At 46.1% G+C, this 17,963-nt stretch overlaps 1 protein-coding gene across 1 annotated transcript in view; it reads left to right on the top strand.

The window, feature by feature from the left end:
- Nucleotides 1-2,165: 2,165 nt before the first annotated feature.
- The window catches only part of sntg1 (syntrophin, gamma 1), a gene marked incomplete at both ends in the record, with an annotated part of 83,751 nt that continues 67,953 nt past the window's right edge, over nt 2,166-17,963 (top strand). Inside the window, 7 exons of the mRNA XM_084328121.1 lie at nt 2,166-2,192; nt 4,037-4,171; nt 9,679-9,735; nt 9,930-9,987; nt 10,073-10,116; nt 10,451-10,492; nt 11,057-11,159. Coding sequence (XP_084184247.1) covers nt 2,166-2,192; nt 4,037-4,171; nt 9,679-9,735; nt 9,930-9,987; nt 10,073-10,116; nt 10,451-10,492; nt 11,057-11,159 — 466 coding nt within the window. The remainder of the gene's footprint in view (nt 2,193-4,036; nt 4,172-9,678; nt 9,736-9,929; nt 9,988-10,072; nt 10,117-10,450; nt 10,493-11,056; nt 11,160-17,963) is intronic.

The following is a 17,963-nucleotide window of genomic DNA, read 5'->3' as shown; positions in this document are numbered from 1 at the left end:
GTACGGTCAGAAATTGTCCTGTGTGAAGATTTGGCAGGCAGTACATAATTGGGCTTCGGTGCACTATTACCCAGAGCATAAGCTTTGAAGCGATGCGCTAATTAAGGCGAGACAGCCTAGGTGAATAGGCAAACAAATTATTTTGTTTGATTTTGAGATTTTCTTTTATATTTTGCTTCATTAACATGTCTTATTTCAAACTAGTGGCAAAAAAAAAAAAAACACACAATTAGTTGTTTATTAATTAAAGACCTCTGAGCAGGTCCTGCATTATTATTATTATATTATTATATTATTATTATTATTATTATATTATATTATATTATTATTATTACTTAATTTTGTGTGATTGTGTCCATAGATCAGAACTTTGAGGGCGTTTTCCCAAAAATGAGTTTTTATGCATTTTTCTTACACGCAAGAGATGCAATGTCCCATTAGCACATACACACCATACTTTCCACATTTCTTCCTATCTGTACCCTGCATCTTTTTTCAGACGGGTTTGTTGATATATCATTCATAGCCTGATTTATAGTACATTTATACCAGAAAACCTGGCGAAAATTGATTTTTTTATGACTAGACAGTATTTCCTGATTTATGGGATGATGATTTTGCATATATAAACATAAAATCTCAGAAAACTTGCAATACATTCTTTCTTAGTTGTTATGTACATAAACTGGAAAAGTTTCATAGTGATATCTATTAAAATATTTGTTTTGCCTATTCACCTAGAGCAGGGGTGGGCAATTATTTTTCCCGGGGGGCCGAATGAGCAACTGAAAATATGTTGGGGGGCCGGGCCAAAATTCCAAACTCAATTATGCATAATATACATTTTATTTCTATATAAAAAGCAGTAAATGGCATTGTTTTGACCCCTGGTAAGAGTGTATGTTATTATTTGGCAATTAAAAGGTGAGGTTATAGCTTTAAAAAATATCATTTATTCAAATAGAATTTATTTCCAAAATGATAAACAAAATGTGAAACATTAATAACAAAGGGAATTTTGAGTTTCATATACTATTGAAACAAGGATTTTCTTAGCTTTCTAAAGACATCACATCATCTTATAGCAAAAATAAACAAGACATGTCACTGAACTGTGTAAAGAAAAGTGTCCCAGTTTTGTAGCCTTTTTTACTTTACATGCCTATATTAAACATTTTATGTTTTCAGAACTGTGCAAAAAAAAGAAAAAAAAATATCAAGGGTCCCATTTCACTTGTTATATTTCCACATTTTAGTGTTCTTCAGTTCTTTTTTTTTCATTCAGTGTGAGAAATCCAGTCTCTGTTGAGCTTTAACAAGTCCATCAAAGTCAGGTTGCATGTCTGAGGTGGAGATGCGAAGCACAGCTGCCAGATGTTCATCAGTGAGAGAGGATCTGTACCTGGACTTGGTAAACGTCATGACTGAGAATGTCTGTTCACATATGTAGGTGGATCCAAAGAGAACCAACATCTTCTGAGCATGTCTCCTAAGCGTATACTGTGCGTGTGAATGTTGACATGAAAAAAAAAAAGTTAAAAAATAAAAATAAAAAAAAATATTAAAAAAATATTATTTTTTTTTATTTTTTTTTATTTTTTTTTTATTATCATGTAATCTTTCGCGGGCCGGTCAGAATCATCCCGCGGGCCGTACAATGCCCAGGTCTGACCTAGAGGCTGTATTGCCTTAAATATAACCATGGTTACGAATATAATTAGTTATATGAGTTGGCAGACAGCTCACATCCTCTTCTTTTCTTAGGTTTGCTGAACTATTGAACCAAAGATAGACTGACGAGAGCAGCATTATTTAGCCATGGAATTACATTTTTACTATGCCATCCAATGTATATGATTGACTGGCTGTAAGGTAGACAAATGTTCAGTGACCAATGATATTGGTCGTGCTATTACCCATAGTGCAAGCTTCAAAGCTGTCATCTCATATAACTACAGTTACATTCGTAACCATCACTGGACCACAGGTGGATCTCGGTACTGGATGATTTACTATTGGTGAAATCAATACCCTATTTTAACCTGGTGTCAGCCCAATATCTGATACCAGTATCAGTAGTTTTGCATCCTTGGTCTTTGAGTTGTTATGCTTCAATCTTCCTCTTTTTGTTTTTCAGGGCAGTTTCCCTCATTGCATAGTAGCACATGGATTTCAAGACTTCAAATGAAGAGGTAGGATTCAACCACGTTTCTATTATCTCTCATCTTGACAGATAAGTAGAACTAATTGCCAGCCAGGTTACGCCATCGCTGTCACATTGTTTATGCTTCCAAGACACGTGCGAGCGCTGACACGTGTGCTAACCTGTGCACTGTATGGAGTGTCATTGAATAAGGTCCAGCAGGCTATCTGAACACATCTGTTAGTGAGGAGGAGAGAAACATCCTTGTGTGTATAGCTGGCAGTGTGAATTCTCATACACACACACAGTATCTGATCGAGTTGATGGTGTGTAGGTAATAATGGAGAGGATTAGACGGGCCGTGTAACGATGAAACATAAAATGGGATCAGAGATAAGGCTAATTACATACATGCACTACATAAGGTCAAACAATGCTTGGCTGCATGAGGCTTCCTCTGACCCAGTACATGTGGTAGTGGCATCTCTGCCCTGATTTTTCTTAGCTAATGACTCTTGCGTGCGTGCGCACACACGCACACACACACACACACACACACACACACACACACACACATGCTTGCAATATCTCTCCATCACATAGGCTACTTAAATACATACCGGCACACATTCCCACCTAAATTTACATCCCAGTGTTTCCCATACATAGGCTCTAGTCTACTTGGGTGGCCTCTCTCTCTCTCTCTCTCTCTCTCTCTCTCTCTCTCTCTCTCTCTCTCTCTCTCTCTCTCTCTCTCTCTCTCTCTCTCTCTCTCTCTCTCTCCCTCCCTCCCTCCCTCACACACACACACATTTATTTGAACAGTGTGAATTAATGTAGCTCTCATTCCATCTCTCACGGTGCAACCAAAAAGACTCATTCATTAAGCTCAATTAGATGCGGTCACTCTCAGGGTAGAGCTGATGTTTCTCACTCAAAGGGGGTGGGAAATGATAATGGACTCTGTAAACTGACTTTGTCTCAAGTTTCTCCTGCAATCGAGATGTTCTGTCCGAGAATAGCAGCCGCACGGCTTAATGACCGGTGACGTATCCAGAGTGACAGCGTCATCAAGCATGCCGTCTTCTTCTCCTCTTTCATTAGTAATCTCGTCAGGTGACCGCGGAGGTGCTTCTTTTATTTAGGTCTCTCTAAAGGTCTCAAGGACGGGGAAGGCATTCCAATTAGTCGGGGAAGACAGGGGCCTATGCCAAATGCAAATGTATGCGTATTAGCACGTTTTCAATGGACCCACCACACCAGACATGGGCAAATTCTGTTGTACTCGATTCACACGCAGCTCAGCTTTGCGGGTTCTTGTACTCTGTCTGGTGGAATGGAATAGATTTAGTCACCGAATTAGTCAATACAAATGACATCTTAGATTTGTGAATTAATTGATAATGTGTCCTGTGTGTAAATGCAGAGAGCTAGGAGTATACATTATGTCACCTCATCAATACACATCTTCCCCTGATCCTCTCATTCTTTCCGTTCAATCCTGTAGGCCTGTTAAACACAGAGACTCTACGGGGTGCAATATGTTAACACGATACACAGATTACCTTTTGTTTGTGCGCTAATTAGCCGCTACATCATTTGAAACCATGTCAACTGAATTATTCCTCTTCTTCACAGTAATTCGATGTCTTGACAGGATGTCTCCATAGTATTCTGAGCACTTGATACATCCGTCATTTCTTTTATGTCTCAATATTAACAAGCTGAGGGGCAGAGGAAGAAGAACAACATAACATACTATAGCTAATGTCTTGTGTCCCAATTTCCATGTTCATCCCTGCAAAGAGCATTTCTGATGACATTTCATTTCATGGCCAGTTAATTTGGTCATGGTGGAATGATGGATGACTTTGCCTTTGTGATTACTTTCAGACAAAGACTGGGATTTATTTGCTGCAAGATGGTAATGAGGAGCCGTTCAATATCCGACTGCACTTGGCCAAAGACATACTGACCATCCAAGAGCAAGATGTCATTTGTGTGTCAGGGGAGCCTTTTTATTCCAGCGTAAGTTAACCCATCCAATAAAATACTGCATGCTGATGCCACATAGCTCTCTCACTGACAGTCCCGGGATAGATACACGCACCTAAATCAATAATGCATAAATGAAGGCGACAATGTAAAGATATTGATGATGCATTGAATGTGTCCATGATGGATCTGCTCCAGTTAATCCTCAGCTCGTAGGGTAGTGCGTCTGTCGTATGTGATACTTGCCAACAGGTCTGACTAGCAACCCCCCCCCCCCCCCTCACACACACACTGACATATTTTCAATGTACTGTATTGCACTGTATGTAGCTTTGTTCAAACAAAAGGCTACCAGGTCGCTAATTTCCCTCAAGCGTTGTGATGAATCCTTTTACGAGAAGAATAGATCAGATAAACATGGGGAAGGCAGAGACAGAGGACAGGCAGGGCACCTGCTGAAACCTGATTGGCCACTCCAGGCAGCCATTCCTCTAGAGGCGCTGCCCCCCCCCCCCCCCCCCCCCCCCTGTACATCTGGCTACCTTGACATTGTAATCAGCACCGTGCCTTATGACAAGGAATCAGAGTTGCCAGGTGCCTTTCGCAACATCCCCCCTCACAGTAGAAAAAAACTAAACCTTCCCATTTTCAGGATGATTTCCCCCCTATACTAGGAATACAATCTGTGGTTTATATCACAATAATTATAGTATATGTTTCTATTTTGAGTGTCAAAATGCCATTGTCAATTCCTTAGTAGTTGAAAAAAGATTTGGGGGCCTGGATGCAAAGGTCATTCTCCTTAAAATGAATACATACATGTACATACATACATGTACATACATACATACATACATACATACATACATACATACATACATACATACATACATACATACATACATACATACATACATACTACATACATACATACATACATACATACATACATACATACATACATACATACATACATACATACATACATACATACATACATACATACATACATACATACATACATACATACACACACACACACATACATACATACATCATACATACATACATACATACATACATACATACATACATACATACATACATACATACATACACACATACATACACCATACATAGCCTACATACATACAAGATAAATCAACTAGAATCAACCCCGAAGGCAGTATTTTAAAAGATAAAATGCAAGCAGTGAGAAGGTCTAATTCACCCCTGCCATTTGATATTCATAAATAATTATATATTAATATCAATACTTGACAGCAGTACTTGGGCTGCCACTGGGCTGAGAGCCAGATACATTACTGTAAATCTCCTTGTTTCTTCTTTTCTGTCTTTCTTATGTCCTCTTAATTTCCTCTCTCCTTCTAAATATATATCACTTTAAATGTCCTCTGTTTTAACACCCTATGCTTTTTCTTTATGCTTCTGGACAGGAACCTTCTGAAACCCAGCATTTCTGCTGAGTAGGGCTCAAAAATATTTTAATGAGCTTTTATGTTTAAATAAATTTAATTAAATGCAATAAAATGAAACGTTGAAAATGGGCTTTTTATATGGAAACATCAGTCAGATAAACAATTTGGTTTGATCTGATAGTTTGCCTTTTTCTCCCCAACTTAGTCGTTAGGCCAATTCGTTGCGCTATCTTGTCAGTCTGGGGAGGGTGTAGACTGCAACATGTCTCCTCTATTGGTCTGGGGACGGTGTAGACTACAGCATGTCTCCTCTATTGGTCTGGGGAGGGTGTAGACTACAACATGTCTCCTCTATTGGTCTGGGGAGGGTGTAGACTACAACATGTCTCCTCTATTGGTCTGGGGAGGGTGTAGACTACAACATGTCTCCTCTATTGGTCTGGGGAGGGTGTAGACTACAACATGTCTCCTCTATTGGTCTGGGGAGGGTGTAGACTACAACATGTCTCCTCTATTGGTCTGGGGACGGTGTAGACTACAACATGTCTCCTCTATTGGTCTGGGGAGGGTGTAGACTACAACATGTCTCCTTTATTGGTCTGGGGAGGGTGTAGACTACAACATGTCTCCTCTATTGGTCTGGGGAGGGTGTAGACTACAACATGTCTCCTCTATTGGTCTGGGGAGGGTGTAGACTACAACATGTCTCCTCTATTGGTCTGGGGATGGTGTAGACTACAACATGTCTCCTCTATTGGTCTGGGGAGGGTGTAGACTACAACATGTCTCCTCTATTGGTCTGGGGAGGGTGTAGACTACAACATGTCTTCTCTATTGGTCTGGGGAGGGTGTAGACTACAACATGTCTCCTTTATTGGTCTGGGGAGGGTGTAGACTACAACATGTCTCCTCTATTGGTCTGGGGAGGGTGTAGACTACAACATGTCTCCTCTATTGGTCTGGGGAGGGTGTAGACTACAACATGTCTCCTCTATTGGTCTGGGGAAGGTGTAGACTACAACATGTCTCCTTTATTGGTCTGGGGAGGGTGTAGACTACAACATGTCTCCTTTATTGGTCTGGGGAGGGTGTAGACTACAACATGTCTCCTTCGAGGAGGGGTGTGCAGAAACATCATTATCTGTGTCTCGTTAAGTGCAGCAAATGTGCAAGCTTCAAAGCATTAATTGATTTAAAGGGGACATGCATTATAAATGCCTTTCTGTGTTTAGCATGGTTTTATAGTAATACAGGTTAGTATCAATGGGTCTGTGTCTCTAATTTACCATATTGACTCATCAGTCTAGTCTTGAGTTCACGAGATCCTCCCTCATTCAACTAAACTGTTATTCTTTTTTAATATATTATCATTTTCCCCCCTCCTTTTTCCGATTTTTCTCCCATCCCACTGTTAGTCGTTATGCCAATTCCCAACCCCCTTCCTGGTTGTTGCGCACTCCCCCCTACTGTTGGTCCGGGAGGCCAGAGACTGTCACATGCTTTCCTCCGACGCATGTGCAGCCAGCCGGCAGCCAGCCTGGCAGCACAGATTCTCACCGGGAGAGTGTAACGTGTGGAAGGTCACACTACCTCCCTCCAGATCCTACCCTCGCTGTGCAGGCACCCCGACCGAACTGTAGGGGTCGCTGTCCACAACGCCCAGGACCCACCCATCAGCTTTCCCACCCCTAACACTGCCAATTGTGTTAGTATGAACGACCAGCCAAGCTGATAGCAACGCCGAGAGCTGGACTCGAACCCAGCGTCTCCAGCGTTGATGGCGAGTGCCTTGCCCACTACACCACCTAGCCGCAACTAAACTGTTCTGATTTGACGGTTTCCGTGACGTTAATATAGCATTGATTTGCATAGCTCCGCCCCTGGTTGTACTCACCTCCACTGCCCACATCAACCATTATAGTGCAGAGACCAGATACTGCATTGTAACCCGACACTTCCTCAAACGGGGTTTGACAGGCAGAGAACGAGCGAGAGGGAGAGAGGGAGGGAGAGAGAGAGAGAGAGAGAGAGAGAGAGAGAGAGAGAGAGAGAGAGAGAGAGAGGGACGGCGGGAGGGACTGCAGAGCAGAAGTGTGTGTAAATGTGTGTGCGCCATCTCTCCCTCGTCGGACACACACACACACAAACTTGACTGGGTGTGTGTCGGGGACCTAGGCATAGTGTAACCTGACACTTCCTCAAACAGGGTTTGACAGGCAGAGACCGAGAGAGAGAGAGAGAGAGAGAGAGAGAGAGAGAGAGAGAGAGAGAGAGAGAGGGGGACGGCGGGAGGGACTGCAGAGCAGAAGTGTGTGTAAATGTGTGTGCGCCATCTCTCCCTCGTCGGACACACACACACACAAACTTGACTGGGTGTGTGTCGGGGACCTAGGCATAGTGTAACCTGACACTTCCTCAAACAGGGTTTGACAGGCAGAGACCGAGAGAGAGAGAGAGAGAGAGAGAGAGAGAGAGAGAGAGAGAGAGAGAGAGAGAGAGAGAGAGAGAGAGAGGGACGGCGGGAGGGACTGCAGAAGTGTGTGTAAATGTGTGTGCGCCATCTCTCTCCCTGGTCGGGGACACACATACATAAACTTGACTGCGTGTGTGTCGGGGACGCATCTCTCCTCTCTCTCTCCCTCCCTCTCCCTCTCTCTCTCTCTCTCCCTCTCTCTCTCTCTCTCTCTCTCTCTCTCTCTCTCACTTGCTCATTCTCTCTCTTGCTCTCTCTCGTATGTATCACGCTGTGTGGGTGACTGTCACTGAAAGCGCTTATGGGCGGAGCCCATCCAATAACAGGCTGAAATCCTGAGGCTGGAAAATGATGCTTTTGAGTACTCCATTAGAAATATAAAACAATGATTTTTTTTTTTTTAAATAAACCTTACAGATGTCTTCCATAGACTCACAGGAATTGTGTAAAGTTGCCCAAATAGTGCAAGGAATAGCAATGCATGTCCCCTTTAATATTAATTTTGTTTGCATGTTGTGACCATGTTTGGGTTTCCTCCCACACCAAAGGACCTGCCATTGCCCTTGACCAAGGTACTGGCATTACAACTGGAGTTGATCCCTGGGCGCCACACTATGTGTGGCTGCCCACTGCTCCTAAATAATTAGGATGGGTCAAATGCAAAGAACAAAGTTCCTCAAGGGGATTAATACAGGTTCAACGTAACTTAATGTAATGCAGAGGGGTGTGGCATAGCCATAGATGATGACTAGAGCTGCATAGGTACCTAGGCTGACTCTCTTTCTTTCCCCTCACAAATAATAACAAGTATATTTGAGTATTACAAATATTTGTGTCTATCTCGTTATTCATGCTTTCCCAAATTCATATTCAAATTCAGGCGCAGAGGTTCACACTATCTCCCCCAGGCCCAGGCCCCTGCTGAACAGGTGCCCTGACTGACTGAGTAGGAGTCGCTAATGCAACAACCAGGACTAATACTCCACTGGCTTGCCACTGGATAATGCGACTGGACATTGATAATTCAAGAAATATAACAAATAACAGGGCTTTATGTCTGATTTCAGTGTATTGTACTTTGTATTAGGAAAGTTACTTAAATAAATCCCTTTTTGCAAATAGGTAAATTGCATCAAAATAGACACATTTAGACACACGCAATATCTGATAATTCACCGGAACCCTTAGGAGGGCCAAAAATAATGTGGGGGACGTACTTTGGGCAGTCCTGATATAGAGCAACAGGCAATGCAACAGCAACCTGCAATGATTAAAACCATAGCTTTTGTACTCTATTTGTACTATCTTATGTTCAATAGAGAAAACGGCTCACTGAAGAATTCTTCAGATGAAAAAGAACCACATCATTCGGCTTTCGGATGAATAATGGTTGAATATCTGTACCTAAAGGCTGCATTTGAGTGTTTGGTGCATTCATAATTAAAGAGAGTACAGGCAGTACTTGTACTTTCAAGTGATGCTGGACATTCACACTTCACATTATACAGGTCGACTCGACAATTGCAAAAAGCGTCTGTTAAAAAATTTAAAATCTAAATGAACTCATCTGAAGTCATTTGTAACACAGCACCTTATTATTATAACTATAAGTCTGTCATCTCTTCCAGGAGAGAACAGTGACGATCAGAAGACAGACGATAGGAGGTTTTGGCCTGAGTATCAAGGTGATTGAGATAACTTTGCTCCTCCTAACTTTGGCTTTTAACTCACTGTCACCCATTGCTATTGATATTTTCTGTCAAAATGCATTAACAGCGATGGATTGGGGGGGGGTTTGGGGGCAGTGAAAAATGATGTTGCTCTCCTGTGTCTCACTTCCTCCTCTTGCCTTCCTTACTCTGTGTAATTGGTCTCACAGGGCGGGGCGGAGCACAAAATCCCTGTTGTTATATCGAAAATATCAAAAGAACAAAAAGGTAAGCTATCGCTGTGTTTATTTATTCTTTTAAAGATGAATCTTACCATATAGCATACTCAACAGAAGGATCTTTCCCTCTACAGCTGAACTCTCCGGGCTGCTTTTCATTGGAGATGGCATCCTTCAGGTAAACAGAGTAAACATACCATATGTCATGTAAATGCTTGTAGACGTGTCTCGTCCTTCTGTCCCTGGTGACGCATATCAAGACTTATTATAATTTTATATGACATGCTCCATCATAGTGAATCACTATGGCAGGTCTATAGGTAAACATTGAAGTCAAAAAAATTTGAATGTGAATGTCAACTTACAGTTCATATTTTTTGTGTGTGCAGATAACAGTTATTGTGCTTGCCTAGCCTTCATCATAACACGAAGATACGATTTTGAAGTAGCTACATCTTCAGAATAATGGCATTGACGATATTGTTGGTAACCTATAACACTGTCATTTCCAGATAAATGGGATTAATGTTAGGAGCTATCGTCATGAGGAAGTGGTAAGCTGACAATTTTATATCACCGCAACAACTCCTGATTTTGTTTAATTTTCTGATCTGAATCTGTTGGACCTATAAAAGCCTGTTCCTCTCTTTTATCTTTATAAATAAAATAGCTTTGAAGCAAGGAGCATATCTAGAGTTGCCATTCTTATCAAGGAACTGGCACACCATATTCACACGGCAGCCATTTTGCTCTTACTGTATGTCACGCTCAGGTTGGAATTTCTTTCCACCCTGTTCCCACCTAGAAATCCCAACCTGGTGCGGCTGGGTAGCGCAGTGGACTAAGCACTCGCCTACCACCGCAGACTCTGGGATAGAATCCAGCTGTCAGCGGTACCTCCGGCTTTGTCAGTCGTCCCTACTAACACAATTATTGGCAGTGTTAGCGGGTGGGAAGCCGGTGGGGTATGTGTCCTGGTCGTTGTAAACTGCGACTCCTACTGGTCGGTTGGGGCGCCTGTTCAGCAGGGAGGGGATCTGGGGGAAATAGTGTGAACCTCAGCACGTGTTACGTTCCAATACATCACAGCAAAGTATTCATAGTTTTTTCCATTACAGGTCCAGGTTTTGCGAAATGCCGGTGAAGAAGTGACACTTACCATCTCCTTCCTCAAGAAGACTCCGGCTTTTCTTAAATTACCCCTCTTTGAAGACTGCACATGTAAGAAACTTACAGTATTAAATTGCCCCTCTGTGAAGACTGCACATCGCTGCTGTCGGGACAAAACCTCATAACTCCAAAAACCCAACTTTTCAGCAGATGAAAAAAACTAACACAGATTTGAGGGTGAATAGAGTTAGGCGGTTTAGACAGATGATCGGTTTAATGCTTTCCCATTGTTTAAACTTTGTAAAACCCACACACACATATGGAGGATGATCTACGGAGTTGATTTATATAATAAAAAAAAAATTCAAAAAATGGAGTTATGAGGTTTTGGCCCGACAGCAGCGACATGTAATAAACGTACAGTATTAAAGGTGACATGCATTATAAATGTCATTTTTCAGTCTATAGCATTGTATTATAGTAATAGGAGTTAGTATCAATGTGTTTTAGTGTCTAAATACCATATTGGCGGATTGCTCTGATTCAGCTCAGATCATTTCCTGCTCCAGTAAATTAGGCCATCCTGATTTGAAGGCCTGCGTGACGTTACTCAGGCTCTGGGTAGCAGACAGTGATGTGATTGGCTCTGTGGTTGTAGCTAATGCCCGCCCACAATCTACCTAGACTGACTGTACACAGCGAGTGGAAACCACTTCCTCATACTCTGCATGCACTCTGGAGGGAGAGAGAGAGAGAGAGAGAGAGATAGAGAGCATTCGGGATCACTTGGGGGGGGGGGGGGGGGGACCTGCCGCGCGGCACACACCTCCGAACGGGAGAGTGAGGGAGGGAAAAAAAGGAAGAGAGAGGGAGGAAGGGAGGGCCCCCCACAAGCTGCCGCGCGGCACACCCGAGAGGGAGAGAGAGAGGGAGAGGAGGAGAGAGGGAGGGAGCCTTATCAATAACGGCCTGTCTTCTCTCTCTCTCTCTCTCTCTCTCTCTCTCTCTCTCTCTCTCTCTCTCTCTCTCTCTCTCTCTCTCTCTCTCTCTCTCCCAACCCCTCCCTCTCTCTCTCTCTCTATCTCTCTCTGTCTACCAGTCGCAGACTGTGTGGACTGACTGTCACTCAAAGTGCTTATGGGCGGAGCCAGGCCATAACAGCCTGAAATCTTGAAGCTGAAAAATGATGGTTTTGAGTACTTGATTAGAAATATAAAACAATGCATTTTTTTGAAAAAAACCTTACAGATGTCTTCAATAGACTCACAGGAATTGTGTAAAGTTGCCCAAATAGTGGAATAGCAACGCATGTCCCCTTTAAATTACCCCTCTGTGAAGACTGCACAGTAAGAAACGTACATTATTAAACAACTATTGTGTTTTTACACTTATAGGTGGCACAAAATAATTTACCCAATTCATTTTCTTAAATTTGCATAATTATGATCTATCCCTGGAACTAAACCTACACAGTCACATACATATGATCACATTGTAAAAAGTGTGTCACCTAAAAGGAGTAAGTAGAAATTGGAGAGGCTTTGTTGTTGGTTTAAACCATAAAGAAGTCTTACCCATCTGAACATGTACTAGAAAGAAGACATTTGTTGGCTGAGGACTGAGAAAAACCAAGACAGCATGTACTTCTGGTGTTAAAGAAGGTGTGAGACAGAAATACACACTGAAATCAAAACAGTCCACTCATGAGAGAACAGCAGCAATGGTTATGTGTAGAGTGGTGCTGAAATCCTTGTGTACTGCAAACCTTTCCTCAAGGTTGGCAGGTCTGCAAGCGGCTTGTTAGGTTCAGACAGCATGGTGGTGTTGTAGGAGGTCCCAATAGCAGACAGAATGAGGAGGAAGCAGGCAGGACACGCAGGGTGTAATTCAAAGAAGAGAGCTTTACTAGAACATAGGCTGTGTAACTGAGGGGTACAATTCCCTGACTGTATTGATAAGTATGGTATCATTAAACCACTACCGCTTTATGTACTTTAATTACTGGCCATACAGTACATGATATATAAATATGATGAACACTTCCCACAATGAAATCGGTTCCACACCAAGGTATAATCAAGTATTTATTGCAGCAAAAGGTACATAATATACTTCTCTGTATTTTACTTTGGATGCGCTTATAAGGCAAAGGAATATGCGTAGGCAAATCAATAATGAATGTCCATTCTCTGGTTACGCAGGAGGTAATTATACAACCTGAATCTTAGGGAATTATATCTATGGTACACTAGTAATATATAGCGGGAGATACTGGAAGGGTCCCCCTGGTTGTAAGCCAACAGGGGTAGAGGATCTGTCGGTAGTAGAGAGTCTGGTCAACGATGACTAAGGAGACTCCAAGTACAGGAGACGGTGCAATAGTCTCTTGATCCACAGACGAATACAGCTGTTCTCCGTAGACTGTAGCTCCACAGTGAAGAAAGCTAGCCGGCCTCAGGCTCTCTGAGGCGCGGACTCGACTTGGCTCCTCACAGGGTAAATCCAACACGTGTAGGCGTCGGCGATTCTCCGCTCCATAAATCACAGGACCAAAACAAATATAATCCAGCCGCAAAGGGCTATGTAGTCGTCGGGTAGATTAATCCAGTGTACATGTCCACACGGTTCTCGTCTAGGTCTCCTCGGGTGAAAGCGCCATGAAAGCAGCCCAGCCTGGATAAGCACTCTAGCTGATACAAGGAAGCGTTGGTGATGCTGGTCACTGTAGAACTTTAGCCGCACGATACACTATACACAAATAGACTATTACTGACTTAATAGAAATATGTCGCACTCGACGGTATAGCGCCAAACTCTGACAATTCAGTTATTAATTCGCACGCGGTCTCAATGCTCTATTTGGGGCCAAAACAGGCCATACTTCACCGCACGGAGTATCATGGGTGAGGCTTCAACTTATTGGGTAACTCTTGACTTCTGACTAAGTGCTTCTGTATTCACCTGCGCCATATTTATATGCATGGCGAACAAACTAGTGCCAGCCTCATTTCTGTCTCGTAGCCCTGGGCAAGGCCGGGCATGCACAGACATGTCTTGACGGTGACTTTGAACCTGACTCCGGAGGCATGGCTCTGGCGCCTGTGGACCGCTGTCCAATAGGAGAATGAAATATTATGGTCTGTAATAGGCTAAAGGGATATTCCGTGTATATGTACAAAGAATACACAAGGGATATCAAACGATATACAAATACTATGCAATATATATCAATCAATAAATATATATATTCGGTTTAATCTGATCCTTTGTAACAGCCGCCCCCTAATTAGTCCCACCTAATTAGCTAAGCAGAGACAGATTAACCGCACTGTCCACTACTCAATGTCTGTTGTGAGGGTAGGCAGTTCACAAAGTCAGGGGTCATGGTCGTCATTAAGCGAGTCGGGGAGCCTTGGCGACTCTATCAGTCTCGCCACGGGTCGGTTGTATGTCCGCCCTTGGCCGAGCACTTCTGCCACTCTGACCTTTCCGTCGGCACCAGTGGTCACTTTGCTTACGCGGCCGGCCGGCCACGCAGCTCGGGGTAGTGACTGGTCTATGGTCATGACGACTGGACGGGATGAAGGGGGGCTTAGGAGGAAGCGGGCCTGAGACTGCTTTGATCTGTGCTTGGCTGTGCCTCCTCCTCCTCCGTCTGTTTCTCTTGTTTGCTCTGTACCCCGTCTGAGGAGGGGCCGGTGCCGGCTGCCCCGTCAAGGAGTCGCTTGGGGTGCTGGGTTCGAGGTCAGCTACGTCTGGAGCGCAGCTGAGGGGGGTGGGGTTCCGAACTCCCTCTGGTGCCCACGGTTCTCTCACGGGCCTCTCGCTTAATGTCAATAGCCTCTGCTGTACGAGGGAGTGGCCGGTGTCGCTCGCCTTTGTGTATAGGCAGCGTGTAGACGTGGGTTGACTGTCAAGTCCGTAGAGGGGGCCCTGGAGCGTCCATCCCAGTCGGGTCTGAACCGCGACTGGGCATCCTTTGGATCCGATGTGGGCCGCCTCAATTGGGAGAATGAGGTCCGCGTGGTCGGAGCCGATGAGCAGGGTCGGTGTGGCGCCGTCGATAAGCGGTATAGGTAGTTGACGTAGGTGCACATACTTTGCCATCAGCTGTGGGATGGGGTAGGTGTACTGAGACAGGCCTATGTTGTGGCTGGTGAAGACGTTGGTTATACTATACTGCTTCTCGGGCTGGTCCACCGCTGCTATCTTGAAGGAGACCTTTTCACCTTTTATGGTCTTCTGGTCCCTTCTGATGGTGCGTATGGTCATGGTATCTTTGATACCCCGCAGGCCCAACTGGGCTGCTGCGGAAGCGAGGAGGAGAGTCTTTTCAGACCCATCGTCCAGGACGGCGTAAGTGTCCAGGACCTTGTCCTCGTAGCTCAGGAGCACTCTGACAACTTTGAGGAGCACTCGGGGGGTCCCGCTATGCTGGTCAATGTGGAGCACTCCTGTTGGTCGGTTGCCTTGGATCTTCTGGTGGGCTCCGCACCGTGCTGCGCGGTAAGCGGTGCCCGCCTGGGCCGTCCCTGCGCGGTAAGCAGCGCCCGCCTGGGCCGCCTCACGCCACTGGTTAACTTGAACGGGGTTCAGTGTCTTATATTCGGCGCACTGTGCCAGCCAGTGTCCGCCGTCGCAGTAGGTACAGTAGGGAGCGGTCTGGTGGCTCTTCGGTACTGGTGCCACCGCCTCGGCATGGTACATTACCGCGACGGGCCCACTCTGTTGTCCTGGCTGACGCCTGTTGATGTCATGCAGGACCTCCAAGTGGGTGCCACCGCACCTGCTGCACTTCTTCTTCAAGCGGCACTCAGCTGCTAGGTGGCTGCGCGCGCAGCGGAAGCAGCGGCGGTGGTCCTTGATCCACTGACTCACCTCGTCCGTGGTCAGCTTCCCGAAAGTGTCGCATTGGTACAGCCGATGTTCTCCCTCACAGTACTGGCACTCAATCTTCCACTGGTCCTCTTTCGTCGAGGGGGTGTTGTGGTTCTTGCTGCTCGGTACTGATTCTGATTGGTGCATGACGGTCACCAATCTGCGGCCATCGTTTGCTCTCCTAGGTCCCTCTCTGGAGCTTGGTGTGCTCCGCATGAACGTATCCAACCGTAGGCTGTTGACTTCTCTCGCCAGGAAGTCGGCTAGGTCTAGGAGGGATGGCTCGGGACCGTTAAGATCACGGTGGTCTCTTTGCCGCCTGAAGCGCTCTTGTCGGGCGGGCGGAAGCTTCTCTAAAATCCTCTCGACATTAGAGTTTGCGTACAGTTCGTGCATACCCTTTTCTCTTTGCGCCCCCAGCATCCCTACCAGGGATTGTACCTTGATAGACAGGTCATCTAGTGAGCGATTGTCTGTGGCTGGGGGTAGGCGGTCAATATGCCTTATCTCTTGTATTACGTAGTCCCATATGCGTCCATATCTTTGGTCGAGTACTGCTAGAGCCGCGGTGTATGGGGTAGTAGAGGTGGCATAGGCCAGCGCTATATTGTGCGCTCGGGGCACCTTGAGGTGCTTCAGTAGGATAGCATATTTGTACGGTTCATCAACTACATCGGACATCATTGTCTCTAAGCACATTCGTAGCTCTGTGTACTGTGCTCTGTTCTCGTGTGTGAAGTCCGGGAACGTCGGTGTGCCAAGGTACGATGCCATGGATGACTGGCACATCGGTGAGCGTTGGGGGAGAGGCCTCCTAGGCGAGTCTCCTCTTACGTGTCGTCTTGGGCTGGTACTTGGTGGGTACCAAGGGCCGGGTACCCAGGTGCTGTTCCTCTGGGCTGGCGGTGCGTCAAACTCACCCGTGAGTTGAGTCTGGGGTTTGTAGCGCAGTGCCTCGGGGCTGACTTCTGGGCTGTACTGGGCCTCCTGGTCCAGAGTACGTTGCTGCTGGTCGGGGCTGTACTGGGCCTCCTGGTCCAGAGTACGTTGCTGCTGGTCGGCTTGACATTCCTCCTCTTCCTCCTCCTCTTCCTCTGCGAGGACCTGGAGTCTTCTGTTCAGTCTCTCGGCGTGGTCCGGTTCTTCCCGGTTGCTGGGTCTCGTATGGACCGGCCGGGGAGGGGGTTCGGAGACGTGGACAGGATCCTCCTGTTGGCGGGGTCCCGGGTCGCTTGGTCGGGTAGGGGAATGCGTCCTAGACCCTTGTCGTGACGATCTCCGGGAGCTCCGTGCGGAGAGAGGGGGTGTCGCCATGGCAACCAATTTGTCCATCAGCTGCGCCTGCAGCCGGTCGCGCTCTGCCTCGCGCTGGGCATGGGCTGCGTCGCGCGCTGCTTTGCGCTGGGCATTGGCGGCGTCGCGCTGCGCATTGGCGCTGGCCTGGGCGGCGTCGCGCTGTGCGTTGGCGGCGTCGCGCTGGGCATTGGCGCTGGCATGGGCGGCGTGGAGCTGTGCATTTGCGACGTCGCGCTGTGCATTGGCGCTGGCATGGGCGGCGTGGAGCTGTGCATTTGCGACGTCGCGCTGTGCATCGGCGCGGCTTCTTTCAATGTTCTCTTCCGTCTGAAGGCGTCTGGTCTCCAGTCTTATGCGGTCGTCTTCACTCCTTTGTTGTGCCTGGAAGCGCTCTCGCTCGGCTGCAGAATGTTCGCGCTCGCGCGTCTGTTGCGCTTGAAGTCGATCGCGTTCGGTGGAGGCTGCCAGGGTGGCGATGAGTGCCTGCGCCAGCATCTTGTCCGCCTCGCTGGGGGAAGACGCCGGTCGAGGCGATCGGCTCCCGGCAGTACTCGTTGGAGATCCGTTCTCCTGTCGCGTACCGAGGAGATCCATCTCCTGGGTGCGCGTCTCTTCTTGTGGTGGGTCGGGTTCCATCCCTGGAGGGCTGTCTTTATCCTGGAGCTCTCCGGGGACTACTTCTTCGGTCTTGGCGGGGGGTAAAGTCATGTCGGGTCCCTCCTGGTCCCTACCGTGAGCTTG

This window comes from Notolepis coatsorum (assembly GCF_963971535.1).
Source record: "Notolepis coatsorum genome assembly, chromosome: 13".
In the NCBI taxonomy this organism is placed as follows: Eukaryota; Metazoa; Chordata; class Actinopteri; order Aulopiformes; family Paralepididae; genus Notolepis; species Notolepis coatsorum.
Note: the sequence above shows the minus strand (reverse complement) of the source record. Positions and strands in the feature narration are given on the sequence as shown.